A 23516-nucleotide genomic window follows, 5' to 3' on the forward strand; every position below is an offset into this window, starting at 1 on the left:
GTTTTACACAGTAATGACGGCGAGCCCTGACAGTTTCGCCGTCATTACAACCGCAAATTCCGGGCCAATGTCTCACTATAGTATCAATAGTACCAACACTGTGTAAAGAAAATGTATAACAAATATATGAAATAATGTAAAAATTCTGTAAATCAGTTTAAAGAAGAACTATCAGAAAGCTTGCAGGATCACAATATGTGTAAAAATATAGTAACTGAACTTATCAACATTAAACTTATATTTAACATTAATATAAGAATCCCATCTTTAGCATATAAAATAACATCCTGTTTATGGCCCGAGATACACAAGTTCTTTGTTTCCATTTGTAAAACTAATTGAATAGTTGAATTGTTCAAAAGACTTCTTACTTAATGTATTCTTTGTCCTCATCACTTAATGCCAGGATTGTAATCGGCTGCACTATGGATAGAAGAAACCACATTTAAAATTTTTAAAATTAATTTCTAGTCTTTCCCTTCTGGTCCTTCTGCAACATATCCCATTTACCCACGTAGAGAATGTGACCTCCAACTAGACCTCTGCAGATACTCACATAACAGGCATAAGAGCTACATAGGAGTGGGATTCATCTCCCACTTTTCCCTCTCTACCTGTGGGATCTGGGTGGGAGGAGAGAAAATCATCTCTTCCTGACAGTATGACTGTGATCCTAGATTCATCATTTTAGAAAATGCAAGCACCAACCCAGATCCCATTGCTCCATGAAGTACATTAGCGCATCATTTTTTTTTAAATTTGTTTTTTATGGGATGTGGGTGTCGCTGGCAAGGCCAGAATTTATTGCCCATCCCTAGTTGCCCTTGAGAAGGTGGTGGTGAGCTGCCTTCTTGAACCGCTGCAGTCCGTGTGGTGAAGGTACTCCCACAGTGCTGTTAGGGAGGGAGTTCCAGGATTTTGACCCAGCGACGATGAAGGATCAGCGATATACTTCCAAGTCAGGATGGTGTGTGACTTGGAGCGGAACTTGGAGGTGGTGGTGTTCCCATGCGCCTGCTGCCCTTGTCCTTCTAGGTGGAAGAGGTCGCTGTGAGGTGCTGCCAAAGAAGCCTTGGCGAGTTGCTGCAGTGCATCTTGTAGATGGTACACACTGCAGCCATGGTACGCCGGTGGTGGAGGGAGTGAATGTTTAAGGTGGTGGATGGGGTGCCAATCAAGCGGGCTGCTATGTCCTGGATGGTGTCGAGCTTCTTGAGTGTTGTTGGAGCTGCACTCATCCAGGCAAGTTGGGAGTATTCCATCACACTCCTTACTTGTGCCTTGTAGATGGTAGAAATCATTTTGCTATGTTTAGAAAATTGACAGAGATGTCATGGAATTGATCAGAACACATGTGAATCACATTGATAGCATTGGCATGAAGTGGATGCAAGGGAATCCCTTGCTGTCTTCCTTCTGCTAACTCTTTAAATGCAGACTGTGCAGGGCTCGAGGGAGAAGGAGTGTTAAATGGGACATTTGAAATCTAAAATGTTTAAAAATAAAACAAATACCTGGACTCATCATTGCTTACTATTCACATACTTAATCTGACAGCTACTGTCCCATTAAAGTTAACTTCTTCTCTCTGCTAATATATTGTATATACAACAACTGCATTTCCCTTTTAGACACACATTTTCAAGGCCATCTGTTGTTCTGACTTAGTTACTTGACAAACAGTTCCTTTTTTTAGCCACATTTCTTTGCCTCAGATGCAGCAACCTGTTAATCAGAAGCTCGCTTTCTCAGTCCTGCAGGTCTCAGCTCTTAGAGTTTAGAATACAATCTTTTATTTTGCACAGTCTGTATACCAAATTTTACTCAATTCAAAATGCTTCCATCCCCCTAACAGCCCTGCTAAATAAAATACGAAAGCAAAATACTGCAGATGCTGGAAATCTGAAGTAAAACCAGAAAATGCTGGTCAGGAGAGAGAAACAGAGTTAACATTTCAGGTCGATAACCTTTCGTGGAAGGCAAGGGTGATTAAATAAGAAAAGGTATGATTGTACAAAGCAAAAGAAGATGGTAATGGGACAAGTAAAGAAACAAAAGATGAGTCTAAAAGAGGTTTAAATGGGAATAGCAGAATCATCAACAGCTGCCATGTGAAAAAATAAAGGCTGAGGTTATGGTCTGAAATTGTTGAACTCGATGTTGAGTCCAGAAGGCTGTAAAGTGCCTAATCGAAAGAAAGGGTGCTGTTCCTCGAGCTTACGTTGAGCTTCATTGGAACAGTGTAAGAGACCGAGGTCAGAATGGGAGTGGAGTAGAAAATTAAAGTGACATGCGACCGGAAGCTCAGTTGAGGAAAAAGGAAGACATATCGGAAGCACTAGTGTGGATCTAGTACCCCTTTTGTCATTTAATCTCTCCTGCCTTCTATCCTATCATAGACCTTCCCCTTTATTCTTTCCTCCCCTCTCCACTTTCCCTGCCCCTGCACTTGCTTAAAATCTGTTACGTCTCTAACTTTTTCCAGTTCTGACAAAAGGCCATCGACCTGAAACGTAACTCTGTTGCTCCCTCCACAGATGCTGCCTGACCTGCTGCTAAATTAAATTATGGCCCGGATTTTGCGGTCAGCGGCGAACGAACGGCAGCACAGACTTTCTGTGGGGTTTTGCACTGGAACTTGCTGTAATTTGAGAGCCATTTTGGAGCAGCACCTTCTACAGGGAATCTGAGACCTGTGTGAACAGGCCAAGCAACTGTGTAGCTCCTTAACCAATCAGATTGAAGAATTGTTACAGAGCAGCACAGAGTCCAAACCAGGAAGTATAAATTAGAATATTTAATCAATAACAAATCATGTACAGGAAGCAAAATAGAGGGAAAGAAGGATGGGATTAAAAGAGACAAAGAAAATGTAAAAACAATTTTTATTTAATTTTTATTATTTTGTAAATCTCCAAACAATAATTAAAATCTGAAGGAATGAGACTCCACATTTATAAAAGTTAATTTTCAGTGCCAGAGAGGTTGTTCGGCAGTAATTAAGACTTATCACGCCTTTATTTACACTGGAATAGACAAGTCCTAACTTTTTCTGGTGAGTTTAGTGGGTATCTATCATGTAGGTACAGCAACTTCATGCTGTTCCATGTGTTTCGATGCCGAGCGCAGTTTCTGGAGGAGCAATGTAACTTGGACAGCAACTTCCTGATTTCCGCATTTAACTGTGCCTGTCCAGCCTCCAGAAGTTGCTGTCCAGTTTACACCTTAATAACGGTAAGCGCTGACAGCCTCACCATAATTTTTACTGCAAAATCTGAGCCATAATATATATCTTTATTTTGAAATGTAGCAGTATTTATTATATTCAGTGGTGTCTGTAAATGAGTTGTCAATAGCATTTTTAGGGCTGAACCTTTCCTTAAAAGACTGGGCATAAACATCGTTCCACTATGCTAAGTTTGAAGGGTCCCACATATTTGATCAGCATCACATAATCAAACCTTCTTATAAGGGAAGGCAACACTCAACACCATCCAAGACAAAGCAGCCCGCTTGATGGCCAGCCCAACCACCACCTGAAGCATCCATTCCCTCTACCACCAGTACACCGTGGCTGCAGTGTGTACTACCTAATGGATGCACTGCAGCAACTCGCGAAGGCTTCTTCGACAGCACCTCCCAAACCTACGACCTCTGCCACCTAGAAGGACAAGGGAAGCAGGCGCATGGGAACACCATCACTTCCTGGTTTCCCTCCAACTCACACCTCATCCAGATTTGGATGTATATCGCTGTTCCTTCGTGGTCATTGGGTCAAAATCCTGGAACTCCCTACCTAATAGCATTGCGGGAGCAGCTTCACCGCACGGACTGCAGCGGTTCAAGAAGACAGCTCACCATCACCTTCTCAAGGGCAACTGGGGATGGGCAATAAATGTTAGTCTTACTAATGACATCCATATCCTGAGAATAAAAAAAAATTAAAGTAACAATGTGTATTGGCTCCACTGAATTCATGATCTTAGCTTTTTTTTTTAGACTTATCTGGCCTCCACTAAGCATCTCCCAATGGATGGCAATATATTCAGCAATTATTTCTTGTAACTATTAAGACAGGTGACTGTGAAATGCCTGAACTGTCATCCTTTCCTGAATTGTGTGTTATTATTTTAAACTTGTGTAGGTCTTGAGTATGTTAGCTTTGAATTATTTAGGTTTGCCTTGTTGCCATCACCCTCGTTGCTTTCACTGTGTGCTTGATTCAGTACTAGTACAGGGTAGACAGAGTCAGTGGCAGCTAGTGGTACTCTGCTGTGTTCTGTCCTGTGGTCGGAGCCTGTAAATTCCAGATCTCATTTGCAAGCAACATCCAGTGGAAGTGGGACACTTGCCAAAGGAAGGGAGGGAAAATCGGGGGCCAAGTCAAGCAGCATTGTTCTTGTATCCTAGCATTCAGCTACTGACAGACACCAGGTCTGCCCTCTCATTCAGGCAATGGTGCCTGCAAATAGAGACTTAGAAAATGAGTCAATAGAAAATAAACTTACTTGATTTTGAAAATTCCAACACTATATCTGATTGAGATACCATTGTAATAAAAGGTAAATAATATTTTCACAAAAGAAATGAGTTAGCAAAGCTGGCACTGTTGAAATGTTGAAAAAGTTGTAGATGACCAGTTACACAAAATAATTATTAAATAGTTGCTGCAAGAAGATGGGGGGGGGGGGGAGAGGAGGGGAGGGTGCAGGAGGCCCTACACCCTACGGCCGTTCAGGAACTGAATCTAATACCTGAACCTTATTGAGGAGCAGTGCATCAGATGCCTCTCCTTGAGAAGAGAAGTTGTCATAGAGTTGTGTCACCTGTTGCAGCACCAACTGGAGCCCCACACTAGGGCGGAGACAGCACTACCTGGGCTGTCAAAATCACTGTGGACAGGAACAGATAACATTAGTGACATAACTCAGTGTACTGCATCAGGGATGTCACCAAGAATTTCTACTCCAGGAGGAATGACTTCATCTTCCCCCTGGAGCAAGCAAAGCAGGATGAAAAAACTAGGGGCTCCGTGAGGATTGCAGGCTTCTCAAGAGTGCACGGATTAATTGCCTTGCATGCTTCGCATCAAGACCTAGGCATGCATGTGAACAGGAAGGGATTCCACTCCCTCAAGGTGCAGGTGGTGTGTGACGACAGGCAGTGCATCATGCAGGTCTGTTCCTGCCAGTAGTCATGACATCTTCGTTCTGCGCCGGTCCTCAATAGATATGGTCAGGAAAATGAGGATGATGAAGAAGAGCAGGGTTCGACCAATCTTGCCAGCTGCCAGAACTATGAGGCAGCAATTAATCAAGGCGAGGTTCCGCTAAAGAATCCCTCCCCTCCCAATACTCCCTCCTCCCATCTCACCAAGCTCCTTACACCCACTACATTAATGCCCTCAAAGTGTAAACTTTCCTGGGTTTCACAGTATCACTACTATGAAACTTAAACCAGCAGCACAATTAACGAAAGATGACAAACACCAAGGTGAATCATTCTTAATTTCATTATTCCACAAAATTAACAATAAACACGTTAAAATCACCTTGGAGCAAAGCCCTGATGCCTGACTTATGCGCTCATTTCTCAATTCTGCTGCTTCTATGAGGTGGTTTCCCAGCAGCTGGAGCTTGGGAGGTCAATGACTGCTGAACTTCCACTGAGGTCACTTGAGATGGTCGTGGAGGGCAACCTCGAAGAGCTTTGGGTGCAGAGGGCCCTGCTGCAGACTGGTGCATCTAGGCGGCAGCTGGGGCAGTCTGGTCCAGCTGACTGCTTGGCACCAACAAGGGCACTTGTTGAGTAATAAGGCTTGTGAGTAGTGGGACTACAGGTGGTGCAGAGCTAAGGAGTGAGTAATGTGAGCTTTGTTAGGAATCCTACCATAGCAACCTTGGTGAAGTCAGTAAACTTCTTGTGACATTGAAGCAAGGTTCTGGGTGCTTTGCTCCTCTGCTACCTTGGAACACCTTCCCCCCCCCCCCCCAGTGGGAACAACATCTTATTCCTCCTGTGGACCGCATCTACCAGGACCCCCAGTGCAGCATCGGGGAATCTGGGGGCCCTCGCAGCAGCTGTTTCTGGCATTTGTGAAGTCTCCACGGCATATTACATTGTGCAGCAGCCAAAGTACACCTTCCCTTTAAGAGGTGCAGGCTGCCTTTAAATAGCATCAAGCACTCATCATATTCATGCCCTCTATTAGGTGAGCTGCCAATGAACAGCATGAGTAGTGCTGGAAGCCTGCCTATTCGATGTTAATTAGACATGGGACCAATTTCCGAGCTTAACAATGGACCAATTGCTCCCCCAATGTTCTGAATCCATGGGAGAGCTAAACTCATGGCAACATTACATTGTTTTGTTTCAAACAGTTGTAAGTAACCAAAATCCACCTAATTACTGGCAGTGGTCAATAGAACTCCAGCTCCACAGGAAAACTCTGCACCTGTAGTGAACATAAATGTGAACAAAACTGCACAAACCATGGTGGTGATATTTGAGATTTTTAGGAGTTGTTTTTCGCTTCAGTATTTTAGTATTTGTAACGAAGAAAGCAGCTAACTCACAGGTCCCAATATAGCTTCAACAAATTGGACAGCAGTTATCAAGAGAATGCTCTCTTCAAAAGGCACCTCAAGTTCATTCCAGTGATATTTTAAAAGAACACTTGATTGTAGTCAAAATCTTCAAACATTCTCACCACAAAAAGGCCACTAAAATAAACTAATGACAAATATTTGGTAATGATAGTTGGCAAACATTGCGATAGTTTATTTCATATGAGGCTCACGTGATTTGGTCCACTTTAAACGGTCAATCACCATGCAAGCTATGCACCAATCACTATTCCAAGATACTCTAGCTGGCATTGACCAGTCATCTGATTTATTGTGACCTGTTCACTTGTGAACTTGTGAAAACCTACATATTCAAAACAATTTGATCCTTTAATGCTTGCAGTGGTTTGACACTGAGTTAAGGAAGTGTATATGCGAATTCATAGACATACAAACAATGCATGCAGGGGAGCTGTGAGATAAGATTTGTCTATGCTGCTGATTTATAGGTCAGGTAGGCTGACCTATAAATCAGGAGTAAAGTCACAAGTATGGTCAGCACCACAAGTGGGATAAAATCATATTCCATGATTCATCATGTATTGTGTTTACACCACACATGAAGTAAATAATTCCAATTCAAATAAAAATTAAAATGAATTTTAAATCTTCTTTGATCAAAGATACCTGTAAAATCAGTGTTCACAATCCATAGGAGACAAAAACTCATGGCAACAGGGCCATGTTTCTTTTCAAACATTTGTAAATAACCAAATGTGCAGATTGAGCTCTGGTTCCAGTGGCATCATTAATGAAATGTTTCTTTTTGTCAGTGCCGTCTGTTTCCAAATGTGATATTGTCTCCATACAACGTGAAAACATTTCACAGAGATGATGTGTGGTATAAACATAGGTATTACACAAATTACTCAATTAGTCGACAATATTTAAGACACTGACTAAAGCATAAAAGTTTTCAACTGAGTTGCAAATCTGAATTAAAGTAGCTGGTCTCAACGAATGGATTGTGAGTGAAGTTTGAGCAGTAGCTAAGGCAACACACCAGAGCTGTAGTCATTCATATCAATTGTATGATCTGATATTCTAGGCTAAGCAATATTACTTTGACCTGCAAAATGTCCTGCTTGTACTTATTCTTTTCCAGACTGGTTGTTGCAATGCTCAGGCCCGACGGAATTCTAAAAATATTGTTAAAAATTATTCTGAAATAACCTTGCTAAAAGCTACATTTATGTATTTCTTGTACTACCTTAAAATCTGTACTTTGTACTGAAACAGCTTTGTGACCTGCATAAATCCTTTATCCAAAGTCTATTTGCATAATTTACACAGGTGGTTTACACTGATACAGGATTTGTACATATTTCCTAATCAAAAGGCACTAGAGTACAGCACTTCAAGCATTTAGGTGTAGCCACTAGTTTACACATTATCCAACACAAATTGCATGACAAGATTATACAAACAGTGCAAGTTATGACACAGTATAATACTAACCTAGACTCATGGTGGGGGGGGGGGGTAAATTCAACTGGTTCTTAAACTGTTATAAACATTATTAATGTGTTGAAGAAATATGGTCACACTCTCTACAGATATAATCAAACTGTTGATCCTTAATGTGAATGTTATGGAGCCAATTTTGGAAATGCAGTCCATTGCTGGTGGTGTTTCAAGGATGCTGTGTATCCAGTCTGCTAGATCTCAAGAAATGACATTCAGATGCCAGTTTGAAATGCAGCTCGTCCTTGTTGACATCTGGTACAGTCACGCAGAGGGAGAAGCTTTGTTGATTTGTCGTTTGCCAGTAAATACTAGATGATGTTGGAATGAAATAAAAGGAAAGGGAATATGCTTGTATCTTACAGAGCACTTGTCTAGAACGATCAGTAATAAATCGTCATGCATGTTATAAAGTTATTAGTTATTCATACAGTCATATAAGACATTCCATCTATTTAACCCTCTCTACTAGCCCAAGTGCAAATTCCCATTCTTTGTAAATGATCAAAATAAGACAAATTAAAAGTGCTTTGTGATAGGTTGAGTTTCTGTATAAAGTCAGAAAGCAAAAATGATTTTGTAGGTGACTTGATGACCATTATCCCATGCATACAGAACTTTCTCTTTAGGATTGTAGTCAATCTGTGTGGTATAAGTGTATTCATTGATGAAGGGTAACTTTGGATTTACTTCAGTGTCTGTGTGAGTATCATATGCATAAGACACTTGGCCTTCTTTTTCATTGTAAGTATCTACTGCATACAAAACGCCACAAATGAGGAAGCAGTTGCCATAGGAATTGCGCTTCAGGCCTGTTTTCCAAGTCGTCTCTTTCTTCATTGAAAGATCAATAGGATCTAGTTTACTGATGACTATGATTTCATGCTGGGAGTATTCATAATATAAGGCAGGGTAAATAACCCACAGGCCACTTTCATCAACAGCAAAGTCAATGTCCGAGTGTCCTCGCCATTTCCATGGTGTTGTGTCTTCATATACCACGTCATGAAGAAGGGTCCAGGCTGCCACAAACCGCCGCTTAATGTTATACTTAATTATATTCCTGGTAAAAGCCCTATTGTAATAGAATGACCCATTGTAAACAACATGGCCTGTTCCAATCCAGTTATAAGGAAGTTTGTACAGATTGCTCCAACGCCCTATGGGAAAAGAAGATGCAAATGTTAAAATAACTGGTTAGTGAAGTCACTCAAAACCAAATTACATCTACATTTTCATACCTCGGGAGCCTACTGTCAACAAGGGCAGATGTCGATGACGAAGTCCAACACCGCCTTCAGTGTGCCAGTGCAGCCTTCGGTCACCTGAGGAAGAGAGTGTTTGAAGACCAGGACCTCAAACACCAAGCTCATGGTCTACAGGGCAGTAGTGATTCCCGCCCTCCTGTATGCTTCAGAGACATGGAACATGTACAGCAGGCACCTCAAAGAACTGGAGAGGTACCACCAACACTGCCTCCGCAAGATCCTGCAAATCCATTGGCAGGATAGGCGCACCAACGTCAATGTTCTCGCTCAGGCCAACATCCCCAGCATCAAAGCTTTGACCATGCTCGATCAGCTCCAATGGACGGGCCACATCATCCGCATACCCGATACGAGACTCCCAAAACAAGCGCTCTACTCGGAGCTCCGACACGGCAGGAGAGCCCCAGGTGGGCAAAGCCTCCTTGAAAAAGTGCTTTGACACCTGGGAATCCCTGGCCCAAGACCGCTCAAAGTGGAGGAGAAGCATCCGGGAAGACACTGAACACCTCGAGTCTCTTCGCCGGGAGCAAGCGGAAGCCAAATGCAAACAACGGAAGGAGCGCACGTCAACCCAAGCACCCCACCCACCCGCCCCTTCAATCACCATCTGCCCCACCTGTGACACAGACTGTAGGTCGCGCATTGGACTCATCAGTCACCTGAGAACTCATTTTTAGTGTGGAAGTAAGTCATCCTCAGTTCCAAGGGACTGCCTAAGAAGAAGACATCTACATTTAAAAAGCAGATCTTTCCTATAGTGTGCTAGATGGAGCCAAACGGGGAGAGATCATTGTTCCATGGACATGTGGGAGCGATGCCTGTCCGATAACTTGAACTTAGAAAGTTTAGCATACAGATGTATGGACAGAATTGATATCAAATGTGGGAAAATGTAGAAAAGAGTTGGGTGCATGACTGAATCATAATTCCACTGGAGATTTAAGATTTCCAACAACTCAGTTAAAATATCAATCTTCAGCTAATGTAACAAATACAGAAGCATTATCTTAAAATGACGTGACGCTAAACATAAGTAGAATGTTTCCACTACACCTCTTTGGTGATTTGTTATATCTCACCTTGTTTAAAGTTTTCAAGGTTCCTGAATTCTACCAGGTTGTTTCCATAGTAATAGTTTGTCACATAGATCCTCTCATCTTTTGCTGTGGGATCTTTCATCCAGGCACCCTCATTGCGGCCATAACTGTGATGTTTGTCAGGAGGTTCGATCATTGACAAAGTCCCATAACATTCACCTTCTCTGACTTTAGATAAAAAGAACAGTAGTATGAGTTCCGGCTGCTTAGTGATATAAAAGAAGTGTGGCTTTGTGCAGTTTGTTGCTGCACCCTATACATCTGTACTACACTGCTTGCAAATAGTTTATTATTTGATAAATGTGAGGGGGCAGGAATCTTTAAGTCTAGAAATGGTGACAAAATATTTGTGTACCACACTGAAGTTTCAAAATTCTGCATCATAGAGCAGTATAACATCGATTCTGCCCACAGTACTCTCCATATTGAGTTCCCAACCTCAGCCGCACTGCCATCAGCAGGGAAGGGGCGGAATTAAAGGGCAGGAAGAGGTGCTCAACAGAAGCCAGTTGCTGCTTCAAATGGAGGGAGGAAAGATAGGGGCAGAGCCAACAACATTAATCTCACCACCTCGTAACAGAAGGGGAACATTGACTTGTTGTACTTTGTCTTCCTGCCCTCTCAGCTGGGCACGGTGCGCTGTGCAGGAAGACTAAGAAAGGAAGAAACTCCAGATAATGATTTAAATGAAAATGGGTCAAGCTAGCTGTTTTTAATAATAAACAAAACTGTGAGCATTCTATAGTTAAATCTCAATATGTGAAAAACATAATAGATTCGTATGGCTCCGTGTTATTTTTTTGACTGATTATGCTCTTGTGAAGCACCTTGGGGTGTTTTACTATGTTAAAGGCACTGTATTAAGGCACTGTATAAATGCAAGTTGTTGTTGTTATTCATTGGAAGTGTATTGTTGACTGAGATGGTGCGGCCTGGGAAACAATACAAAAGATTTGTGGCCAGGTTTGACTGCATTCAGATTGGTAAAAAGTTAAAACTGTGCCATGTAAATCTACCTTTACTTGGCCCAGCTGACTGAGTGGTTGGCTCCCTGTTGATGGTGATTGTGGTAGTCTCTGTGGTAGTTGTGCTTGTAGTAGCTGTAGTGGTTGCCGTGGCGCCGCTGGTGCTCGGGGGTGGAGCAGCTGTTGTGCTCTCCGGACTCCTGGCAGCGACTTCAGGTTCACGAGAAACCTGTGTCTTTTCTACCGCTCTTGACTCCTGATCCTCAGAACGTGAAGTCCCTTTGGACGAATTATCTGAAAGTGGTTTAAAAAAAAATCAGTATGACTCCATTTCAAACTGCACAAAGAAAAAGTGTCACCAGCTGAATTATACAAATTTATTACAGAGCATTTATTTCTTACTCTTATTGTCACACTTCAGAGGCGCTGTTTGTTTTTTTAAGACAGCAAATCATTTTTCCTTAATTTATAGTCCTGAAGATACTGGCTAAGGTTTTCTGTTTCTACACTCATTAGTGCGATTTTCTGTCTATTAAAGTGAATGGGTGGAACATTGCGGGCTGGCGGACTCAGAAAATAAAACCCCAGTTAGTGTGTTCGGTGCCATTGACTTATGGTGACTTCAGTCAAATTCTATTTTTATTACTTGTGATTCTGAGAATTTTTATCTTGTTTTTTGAGGATTGAATTTCATGATTTTGTCCAATTTCCATGAAAATCATAAATCGGTGGCCTTGATTATGTTCTTTTATTTCTGAAAGTTTTTTTTTTATTCGTTCATGGGTTGTGGGTGTCGCTGGCAAGGCCAGCATTTATTGCCCATCCCTAATTGCCCTTAATTAAAATGGTGGTGAGCCGCCTTCTTGAACCGCTGTAGTCCGTGTGAAGGTATTCACATAGTGCAGTAAAACATGATCATAGTTTTTGAGTCATCCCCGTGGCAAATTTCTGGCTCTATAGAGTTTATCATTTATGTCAAGTCTCCAAGAAAGAAAATCAAAAGTTTTTAAAATGAAAAGGGCAGTACACACTGTTCTTCTGCTTTGGGGACCTGGCTTTGAATCTATCTTGTATTAATGGGACGAGTGCCTCTCTTTCTCTCTGTGAAAATCCTATGTGAAAATAGTTTGAACAGTTTCAATCCAATCCCTAGTGGGCATAAATCCACAGTAATAAATTGAGCATAATTCAGCATAAAGTGACTGGGCCATAGAAATCCACGGGCAATGACATTCCTGAACATTTCACAAAATCCTGCGAGCTTTGAGAGTCTACTGAAATTTACAGATCCTAGGCCTAGAAATTCGGTGGCGCCCTGTTTGGGGCGCCAGTCTCACCAGGGCAGCGGAAGTACTGCCCTGGAAGGAGTCGCGAGCGCCCGCTGGAAATTCAGTTTGAGCGCCCCAAACGGAAGCGCAGCGCTACTCGAGGCGCCCCGCATCCGTCTTGGGGCACTGCAACTGAAAATCGCAGCGCAACGTGCCGCAGCACCACACGCTGCGGCATGGCGCGCTGCGGTACTGCAGGCCTTCCTCCCCTTCTTAAAGGGGAGGGACCTGCTGCAGCACGCTCGAAGAGCGCGAGTGCCGGCAAAAGAGCCCGGCACCGAGGAGAAGTGCCGGGCTCTTGGGACACAGCCAGCACAACGCGGGGGGGGGGGGTGGCGCTCAGGAGGCCGGGGATGGCTGCGCGAACAGGTGCTGGCAGGCGGCCAGCAAAAAAAATGGCCGCCTCGCACCTCAGCGCCTCTACCGCCGCAGGTAGGCCCCCCTGAACCGGTCGCATTACAGCAGGGGGGGCTACCAAATTTGGCGATCGGGGCGGTAGCGGGGTGCTGTGCACACCAATGACATCATCGGTGGCGACGCAGCGCTACCGGCTAATGCCGCCATTAGCGCCCTGCTAAATTTCACGGGAGGCGTGGCCAGTGGCGCTAAACCCACTAAGTGCCCTCTTTGGGCGCTAACTGGTGGCACAGCCCACCGAATTTCTAGGCCCTAATCTTTTAAATAAAAAACATCCAGATCAAAAGCAGACTTAACATTGGTGGAGTTTTGTCAAACTTCATCTCCATTAGTTTTCACCCATAAAATTCAAAATGAGCTCTTTCCATTATAGGACAACAGTATAATGTCATGGCTAACATTATTAATAATCGAAAACTGGAACAAAGGATAAAACAAATGTGTGGAACAGTGGTAGATTCAGTTTAACGCAACATGAGATATGTTAGATCCGTGTATCTTGATGTTATGTGTCCTTCAATAACTAGACATGAGACTGCAGGGAACAAGCAACAGGTGTTTACTGGATGAGGGTTACTCTAAAACTAAACGTACAGATCCCTACTCAGGGTTTATATACAGGTGTGGTCACTGCCGGTACTACAGTATACAGGAGCTGTAAAAAGTAGTTCTCCCCTTAAAGGTACATACACTACAATTCCTCCCCTTTTAGATTAACAGTACCATAACATTCATTTAACAATTAACACTTTTAACATGCACATTAACTGAAAATAGTCCATTTATAAATTCAGTCTTTGGGGTGGCTTCCTGATCCTTTCTGGATAGCGCCTTTCCTGAGTGTCTTGCTCTTGGTGCGGAGGCCCCCTGTCGTCAGTTGGTTCATCAGCTTCCGATGCTACTGTTTCTGGGGTAGATGCTACCTGTATGTCGGGTTCATCACCAGGTGCGCGAGACATGGGGTTGACTCGTTCCTGTGACTCTAGGATCTGGTCGACATGGCGTCTCACAATGTTTTCCCCAACATCCACTGTGTACATTAGTGGCCCCTGCCGTGTGCCTATCGTTCCTGGTTGCCATTTCTCTGTTCGGTAGTCGCGGGCCAAGACTGGTTGCCCTACATTGAAGCTCCTTGTCGGCTTCTCATTGATGTGCTGGAATTGCTTATTCTCAACATCTCTTCGAACATTTGGTCTGAGCAAATCCAGACGAGATCTCAATCTTCGGTTAAAGAACATCATGGCCGGGGTCTGGTTGGTGACTGCATGTGTCGCATTTTTGTAGGCTAACAGGAAATTGTCCACCTTATGCTGCAGTGGAATGTCGTCATCGCACATGGCCCTTACTGCTTTCTTAAAGGTTTGTACGAACCTCTCAGCCAATCCATTTGTGGCTGGATGATACGGGGCGGATATGTAATGCCTTACCCCATTCCTTTTCATGAATCTTCGAAACTCTTCAGACACAAATTGTGGTCCGTTATCAGAGCAAATCTGCTCTGGCAAGCCGTTCCTGGCAAATATGGTCCGTAGGACCGCAATAGTTTTCTCCGTGGTGGTGGACGACATTTTGATCACCTCAGGCCATTTCGAGTGTGCATCCACGGCTATTAAAAACATTGAGTCCATGAATGGACCAGCAAAATCAATATGCACCCGTTGCCAAGGAGATGAGGGCCACTCCCATGGGTGTAGAGGGGCATGCGGTGGTGAATTTTGGACCTTCTGGCATCCTGAGCAGCTCTTTGCCAGGTCCTCAATTTGCTGATCGATCCCCGGCCACCACACATAAGCCCTAGCAAGGCTTTTTATTTTCACCCCTCCCAGATGGCCTTGGTGAAGCTCATTTAGCACTCTCTCCCTTAACTTGGGTGGAATTACCACTCGGGATCCACACATCAAGGTCCCCTGGCATACTGACAGCTGTTCTCTTCTGGATGAGAATGCTGGCAACAGTGAGTCGCCATGTGCTGGCCATCCCTTCACCGTCAAGTCATATACCCGAGACAGTGTCGGGTCATTTCGGGTCTCCTTCTCTATATCAGCGTTAGTTACTGGCAAGCGTTCAATTATAGTCGAATAAAATATTTCGACAGGGTCCACTGCTGGTGCTTCCTCCGCAGTAGGCAGTGGCAGCCGTGATAGCCCATCAGCGTTTCCATGCTGTTTCATGCCCTTATACTCGATTTCATATTGGTTCGCCCCTAGAAAAAGGGACCATCTTTGTAGCCGTTGCGCAGTCATCACCGGAACGCCCTTCTTTGGATTAAAGATGGAGACAAGTGGTTGGTGGTCAGTCAGCAAGGTGAACTTCTGCCCGTGCAGATAGTGGTTGAACTTTTTCACTCCCCACACTAGGCTGAGGGCCTCCCTGTCAATCTGGGCGTAGTTACGCTCGGCTGAGGTTAGTGACCGAGACACAAAGGCTACCGGCCTCTCCGAGCCGTCCGGGAACTTGTGCGACAGCACCGCTCCAATGCCATAGGGTGATGCATCACACACCAACCAAATTGGTAGTGCTGGGTTGAAATGAGCTAACACCTCTTTTGATGTGATCAATTCTTTGCACTTCTGGAAAGCTCGTTTACATTTGTCATTCCACTTCCATGGTACCCCCGTTTGCAGTAGGGTGTTCAGTGGGTGTAGAACTGTAGACAAATTCCGCAAGAACTTATGGTAGTAGTTCACCAGCCCGAGGAACGACCTCAGTTGTGACACATTTTCCGGTGCTGGAGCCTTGACTACTGCCTCAATCTTCTCTGGGGGCTTATGTAACCCCTCTTCATCAATAACGTGGCCACAATACGAGATCTGCTTCTGGAAAAACTCGCATTTGTGGCGATTTGCTCGGAGCCCATATTCCTTCAATCTAGTGAGCACCTGCTCCAGGTTGGCAAGGTGATCACTGTCATTTTCGCCCGTGACCAGGATGTCGTCCAAATAACACTGGGTCCCTGGAATCCCTTGCAGGACTCGATCCATTGCCCTTTGCCAAATAGCCGGAGCTGATGCTACCCCGAACACCAGCCGGTTGTATTGGTAGAGACCTTTATGAGTGTTGATCGTGAGGTACTGTTTCGAGGCTTCTTCTACCTCCATTTGCAGGTACGCCTGGGCCAGATCAATCTTAGTGAAGCGTTTCCCTCCAGATAGCGAGGCGAAAATATCTTCAATCCGCGGAAGCGGATATTGTACCGTGTGAAGGACTGGGTTCACTGTCACCTTAAAGTCCCCACAGATGCGAACCTTCATTGGTTCCCCAGGTGTATTACTCAACGACCTCTTCATTACAGGAACGATGGGTGTAGCCCACTCGCTCCAGTCCACTTTGGACAGTACTCCTGAACATTCCAAACCTTCCAGCTCTGCTTCGACGGCTGGGCGGATCGCATAAGGCACCGGTCTGGCCTTAAAAAACATTGGGCTTGCATTTTCCTCTATTTTGATCGTCGCTGTTATGCCTTTTAGTGTTCCAAGTCCCTCCGGGAACACTTCTTGTGCGTCAGTTAGCATTTTTGACAGTCGTCCAGGTGTGGCGTCGTCATCCTTTTTGGCATCTACAGTCAGTGCTTGTATGGAATGCCAATCTAGCTGTATCTTCCGGATCCATTCACGTCCTAGTAGTGGTGGTCCTCCATCTGGCAATACATATAGGTCCATTTTTGGTGTTTCCTTGCCGTTATATATAACGTTCACCCTTATTTTTCCTTTCGGGTAGACTTTTTTGCCCCGTGTACGTCTTCAAGACAATCTCTGTATCTCTCAAGGGTATATGTGAGATTAGCCGCTTGTAGTCCCTTCGGTTTATGACTGTTAGGGCTGATCCTGTGTCCAATTCCATTTTCACTTGGACTCCAGCTATCTTGAGCGTGACCCAGATAGTTTGGTGATCCTCTGTTTTGATCACCTTATGTAGTTTCAGACAACCCAGCTCCTTGCTTCCGGAGTCTGTGTCACTTTTCTGTTCGTCTGAACTACTCTCCGTCACCTTATGTACCTTCTTGTACTTCTCCTGTGGAGATTTCTTGCTGCTGGTTTTCTTTCCCGACCTGCAGACTCTTGCTATGTGTCCTACTTTTCCACACTGTCTGCACACTTTGTCCTTGAACCAGCAATCATTATGGTCGTGTGTTGTTCTGCCGCAGCGATAGCACTTCACTGCTCTGTATGACATTTCATTTGTGCCATATTCTTGCGGTCTCCGTTGTATCTCTGCAGCGCCCCGTGCAGCTGCTTCGTGTGATACTGCCATGCTGAAAGCCTTGTCCAGCGTAAGATCCTTTTCTGATAGAAGCCGTTTCTGGGTTCCTTCACTTTGAAGCCCACACACAAACTTGTCCCTTAAAGTATCTGCTAGTCCCGTTCCAAACTGGCAGTGTTTCGATAGCTTGCGCAGTTCCATTAAATACTCAGCATTACTTTCATCTTTATGCTGGTTCCTTTTGTGAAACTTAAATCTTTCTGCTATCAGCAGCGGTGTGGGGTTTAAGTGGTCCTGTAGGATTGACACTAGGGGCTAGAAATTCAGTGCCCTTAGCGCCGATTTTGCGACGCTAGAGGGCCTAGCGCTGCAATTGGCGCCGGTGCCGAAATTGCCTGGGGCCCTTCCGCCGCGGTAGACCGGTAGCGCTGCGCCGGCACCGATGACGTCATCGGTGTGCGCAGCGTCCCGGTTGCCATGCCGACGGGCCCCAGCGCCGAAATTCAGTTGCGGCCGCCTCGCCCGTGGCAGCCGCAACTAAGACTCTGGCAACAGAGTCTTACATGACTTTGCGCCGGCGCATTAAAGGCACCGCGGCGGCCGGCCGCTTTCCCGCCGGCCGCCTGGCCGCAGCTCCCTCCCCGGACTTCCCCCCCCCCCCCCCCCGGAACAGAAGCAAGCCCGGCACTTGTCCGAGGTGCCGGGCTCATTTTTAAAAAGATTTTCGCGGGCCGCGGCCGGGTGCAGGCAGCTCCTCCTTAAGGGAAGGAGGAGGCCTGCACTTCCCGAACCTGCCGCACCGCAGCGGGCGCCGCAGCGCCGGAATAGCGCCGATATTCAGCGCGTAGCGGCAGTTTTCAGGCGCAAACAGCTCTCAGCAGCGCCGGCAGCCGTTTGGGCGCAGAATTGGTGAATTTTGGGCCCGACCAGCGCGACTTAGCTCCGGCACTAACTTCCGGCGCTAAAGCCCTGGCTGCGCCAAAACTCAATTTCTAGGCCTATGTTTCCAAAATCCTTTTCCACTGGCTTCTCTGGGGTTACTAGGTTTCGCAGTAAGCCATACGTTTTTGCACCCATTGAATTCAACAATACCAGCGCTTTCCTCTCATCTGGCACTTCATTCGCCTTGCAGTACACTTCTATGCGTTCGACATATGTCGTCCAATCTTCGACTTCATTGTCGAACGCTGTGATACTGCCACTCTTCGGCATCCTTGGGTGTGGTTAGACTGGCTCAAAATGGCGTTTTGCCGCGCTCTCCCTTCTTCTCTGCTGCGGCTCAAAATGGCGTTTTCCCGCGCTCTCCCTTCTTCTCCGCTGTGGCTCAAAATGGCGTTTCCCGCGCTCTCCCTTCTTCTCTGCTGCGGCTGCTCGGCCCTTGAACACCGGCTGCGCTCTGCGCGTTTCCCTTTTCTTCCCCGTTGACGCTGCTCGCCCCTTGAACACCAGCTGCGCTCTGCGCGTTTTCCTTCGCGCTTCTCTCTCTTCTCCCGTCGACGCCGTTTGGTCCTGAACACCGGCTGCGCCCTGTGCGCTCTACCCTCTCTCTTCTCCCGTCGACGCCGCTCGGTCCTGAACACCGGCTGCGCCCTGTGCGCTCTACCCTCTCTCTTCTCCCGTCGACGCCGCTCGGTCCTGAACACCGGCTGCGCCCTGTGCGCTCTACCCTCTCTCTTCTCCCGTCGACGCTGCTCGGCCTTTTCTGTGCCGTTGGTCGGCTCTAGCCGCCGCTGTCCGGGAAGGGTCTGCGCCGTACCTGTTGCCAGCCCATTTCGCTGGACCACCGTGACTGGAGAACCAAGCCCAGCTCTCAACAGCCTCCCCTGCGATGCTCAAGTCTCCGCTGGATGGTCGACGCCCGTGCTTCTAGACTCGGACTTTTTTTTTTCTTTTCTCCAGGAGCGAATCTCTGGGAGGTGATGCAGAGTTGCAGGTAGGTTTGAATCTTCTCGTCGCCAATGTTAGATCCGTGTATCTTGATGTTATGTGTCCTTCAATAACTAGACACGAGACTGCAGGGAACAATCAACAGGTGTTTACTGGATGAGGGTTACTCTAAAACTAAACGTACAGGTCCCTACTCAGGGTTTATATACAGGTGTGGTCACTGCCGGTACTACAGTATACAGGAGCTGTAAAAAGTAGTTCTCCCCTTAAAGGTACATACACTACAAGATAGTGTACTTTGGTTGTAAGATTGGGAAATAGGAATATAGTCTCAATTGGAAATCACTCTGTGGGGGGTAGATGAAGAGAGTGTTTTGGTGTCTAGGTCCAAAAGTAATTAAAAGCTAGCTTGCAATGGCAAAATGCAACCAACAAGGCTCATGGGTTGCTGGGCTTCATCACAAGGTGTAGAATATAAAAGCAAGGAATACCTATTGGAGTTGTACAGATGGCAGGGCAGATCTTATTGTTTTGAGTTTTTGCCCCACCCTTAGGAAAGTTGTACTGGGGTTGGAGAAAGTCCAGCAACGATTCAGCAGGATGATGTCTGGGGCAAAGGGACTTGGCTATGATGAGAGATAGAATATTCCCTGGAGATGAACAGGTTAAGGGGTGATAAGTTTGAGGTATTGAAAATAATGTAGGGAACACAGGGTATGGCTCTTCCCTCTAGTCGAGGAATCTGGAATAAGGGCACATTATTTTAAAGCAGGTTAAAAGCAAATCCAGAGGATGGGATTTTCTGTTTTGGTGTAATTCTGCCGTATCTTCAGGGAGGCAAGGGTACTGCCCGTCTCATTGGCCTTCCCCCGATCCTGGCTTGTTTGCTGGGGTCAGGGTTATTTACATTTGGTCAGTGTGCTTCCAACAGGATTCCCACTGCTGTTGGGGAGCCCACCTTGGGGAGGAAGAAAACGGCTCAGCAGATCTCCGCTGCCTCTGAGGCAACTGAAAAGGATCTTTTCAAGTTAACAGAAACATTTCTTTTTCACAGAGCTGGCGATTGGAATAGATTTTCCTGCAACTGTTTCAACTCCCTGTAAGGGCCTTTTAATACTGAAAACTCCCCATCCACTTGCTATAGCAATGCTGGATAGTTGCAAGAAACGGGTGTTCTTGGTGCCCAGGGCTGTTAGGGTGCAAATGGTGGGAAATACATACGGTGATGTATCCCTGTTGTTTCCATGCCCTCTGGATATGTCTGCCCATATTTAGACAGGTGAAAATTCTGGAAGTGGCTGGAGGGGCATGGGGAACCAGCACAGCAGAACCCAGACCAATTTCCCACCTATGTCCACTAGAGTTACACAGAAATAACAACAGAAAATGCTGGAAATACTCAGCAGGCTAGACAGCATCCATGGAGAGAGAAACAGAGTTAACATTTCAGGTCTGGGACCCTTCATCAGAGTTACACAGAGCCCGGTGTAACTACAATGGAAAATCCTAGCCAAAGAGATGGGGAGTATGCCGAATCACTTTGGGATGTTTCAGTGGGAGATACTTACTTGGGATGTAAGGTTTTTAAGGAATATAAATAAAGGGCGGGGAATTGGAATTAAAAATAGCTGCTATCAGGGCAGTAGACTTGATGGGCTAAATGGACTATTTCTGTTCCTTTGTTCTGAAGACCTGTCCTCTCATTTTTCCTCCCTCTTCCTATTGTTCTGATTGACTGAATGAGATCGAAGACCTGCACATTGGAAACTGCAGGCGCAAACCTGTGCCCAGCCACTCAACAAAGCACTGCCATTGCGCTACACCCCACACTGTCCTAATAACCCTGCAATTTCTGGCTTCTATTAGAATAAGAAGTCAAATTTAAAAAGGGATCACAAACATTTTCCGTATAAATATTTTCTTACATTAAACTTCCAAGTTGTAAGTGAAATATTTTTGCATTCAGTGTAGGACCAACTGTGAGAGGTTAACACCAGAAGTGCGTGCTCCCTGTTTAGTTTGGAAATCACAGCAGAGGCACACTGTTTTTGATGGGTGCGTCAGTTTGTTGTTTCTGTTTTGCAAACCCCAGGCATCCAACAATCTTTCAACACACAAGAAGCAAAACATTTTTTCCCATCATTCAGTACATGTCCTTTATCAGCAAGGACTGAAATACCGAGAAAAAAATTAACAATGGGGTTTTGCAACATGACAAAAATAGAGGTGGTTTCACAATGCATATTGGAAAAAGTGAAGTCCATTTCTAGAAATCTAAAAGTCAACACATTTTGGCTGAACTTATATTTAACAAGTTTGGAAAGCTGTAAATGATCAAGAAATTTCCTAAAAGTAAACACAATGTGGGTGGTCAGTGTTTGATAATGGAAATCATCATTGCTGATTTCATTTCTTTAATATTTGTAGTTTTTTTTTTCCAAGTGTCTCTTCACCATACTCCATATATGACACAAGTTTTCAGGAGGATCCTGGAATACCTACATTGGCCTTTCAGGCGAACCCCATTACTGTACCACTCCAGACAGAGTACTGGAGTGGGGACCAGCACGGATGATTCAGGATCTTCCCATGCACATCAGGTGATTAAAGCTTCACAAGTAAGATGCAAGCCTCGCCTTTTCCCAAGCTTCTGACATGCTCTGCTGAGCAGGCGGCGAAGGCACCCGCCAGAAGTCAGCGGAGTATATGCAGACTGATGGCATCATTGGGCCCCAACTTCAATTTTAATTGGGACCTGAGTGGGGAAGCCACTGTGGAAGCTGATAAGAGGATCGGAATGTGAAAGGTAAGTTTTCTATTTTTCTTTATGAGGCCAGGAAGAGCAGGAGTGTTTCCTCCAGGTGCCACAAGGAATGTTTAGGCCTCCCCTGTGCTACACATCCTCCACTTCCCTCCAGCGAGACCCTTTCCCCACACCTACTTACCTGCATGCGGCGATTTTCCTGCAGGCGGACGGGGAAGAGGACCGCCTGCATGAGGCCTGTGGTTAAAATTGCCGTGGCCTCATGGTACTACTGGGAGGGCAGGAAATTAACTCACCAGTGCAATTTCCCGCCGGAAACCCACTGGGAGTTAAAATCCACCCCTAAATGCTGTATTTGGATGCTTCAAATCCCGCCCCCCCCCATTAATTGTAACTTGATTGGCCACTAACAGGGGCCTTGTCACTGCTTGATCAACCAAGAGTTTCTTTTTCACGCACACTCTTTTTTTCTAGCTCTTTCTGTTTTGCATTTGGTTACATTAGCAGGCAAGTTGGTTACTTTAATTTCTTATGAACATTACACACTGATAGGAGAAAATAAATCATCATTAAAAAGCATCGTGAAATTATCTTCCTAAGAGTCAACAAAAATTACTAACAACCCAATACAGAAAGATTTACTGTATAGTGGAAGATAAAATAAAGGCTAAAGATCCAGTACCCATTTAGCTTCCTAGCGGGGATGAGTAAGGTTCCATCCTAAGTAGACGGAATGTGTTGGGCTTCATTTCAAACATTTTGATATTTAAATGAAGTTAGGGAACACCACAGTAAACCAGTCTGAAAAGCTCAACAATGAAGTGCCACAGATTTATTTTTTATTTATTCATTCACGGGATGTGGGTGTCGCCGGCAAGGCCGGCATTTATTGCCCATTCCTAATTGCCCTAGAGAAGGTGGTGGTGAGCCGCCTTATACAACTGGCTTGCTCGGCCATTTCAGAGGGCACTTAAGAGTCAACCACATTGCTGTGGGTCTGGAGTCACATATAGGCCAGACCAAGTAAGGACGGCAATTGGGTTTTTATGACAATCCGGTAGTTTCATGGTCACTGACGTAAGAAAACTACTAGGCACTTGGTCAGAGTATTAAACAAGGCTTTAATCGACTGTTTCACAACATGGAAGTCTAGTTATCCTTCACTAGTTCCTGTTTACAAAAATGTCCCTGAGCAAGCTGGGCCCGTGCCCGAATATTTATACTCTCCCTGGACAGCGCCACCAGCAGGCCGCCCAGTATATTTCATAAGTCCTTTCTACATAAATGGCACGATTTATGTCAGTCACCATTACTGATACTAGCTTTTTATTCCAGATTTATTTAATTAACTGAATTTAAATTCAAATTTGAACTCATGTCTCCGGATCATTAGTCCAGGCCTCTGGATTACTAGTCCAGTGACATATCGGGTATGGTAGCATAGTGGTTAAGATATGGTATGTCAATCTGAGACAGATCTTCTGGTCTGCTCTGCTACTG

At 45.2% G+C, this 23516-nt stretch overlaps 1 protein-coding gene across 2 annotated transcripts in view; it reads right to left on the reverse strand.

Annotated features, from left to right (window-relative positions):
* Window positions 1–6745: 6745 nt before the first annotated feature.
* olfml2a (olfactomedin-like 2A) overlaps window positions 6746–23516 on the reverse strand; it is a 69266-nt gene continuing 52495 nt past the window's right edge. For both annotated transcript variants that reach the window (XM_085965657.1, XM_085965658.1), the window contains exons 6-8: window positions 11472–11714; window positions 10438–10623; window positions 6746–9250 (exon numbers count right to left, since the gene is read on the reverse strand). In XM_085965657.1, the coding sequence (XP_085821783.1) occupies window positions 8649–9250; window positions 10438–10623; window positions 11472–11714 (1031 nt within the window). In that variant the 3' untranslated portion in view covers window positions 6746–8648. The remainder of the gene's footprint in view (window positions 9251–10437; window positions 10624–11471; window positions 11715–23516) is intronic.

Source organism: Somniosus microcephalus, chromosome 23 (assembly GCF_052327205.1).
Source record: "Somniosus microcephalus isolate GS21.2 chromosome 23, FLI_Smic_1.0, whole genome shotgun sequence".
NCBI classification, from domain to species: domain Eukaryota; kingdom Metazoa; phylum Chordata; class Chondrichthyes; order Squaliformes; family Somniosidae; genus Somniosus; species Somniosus microcephalus.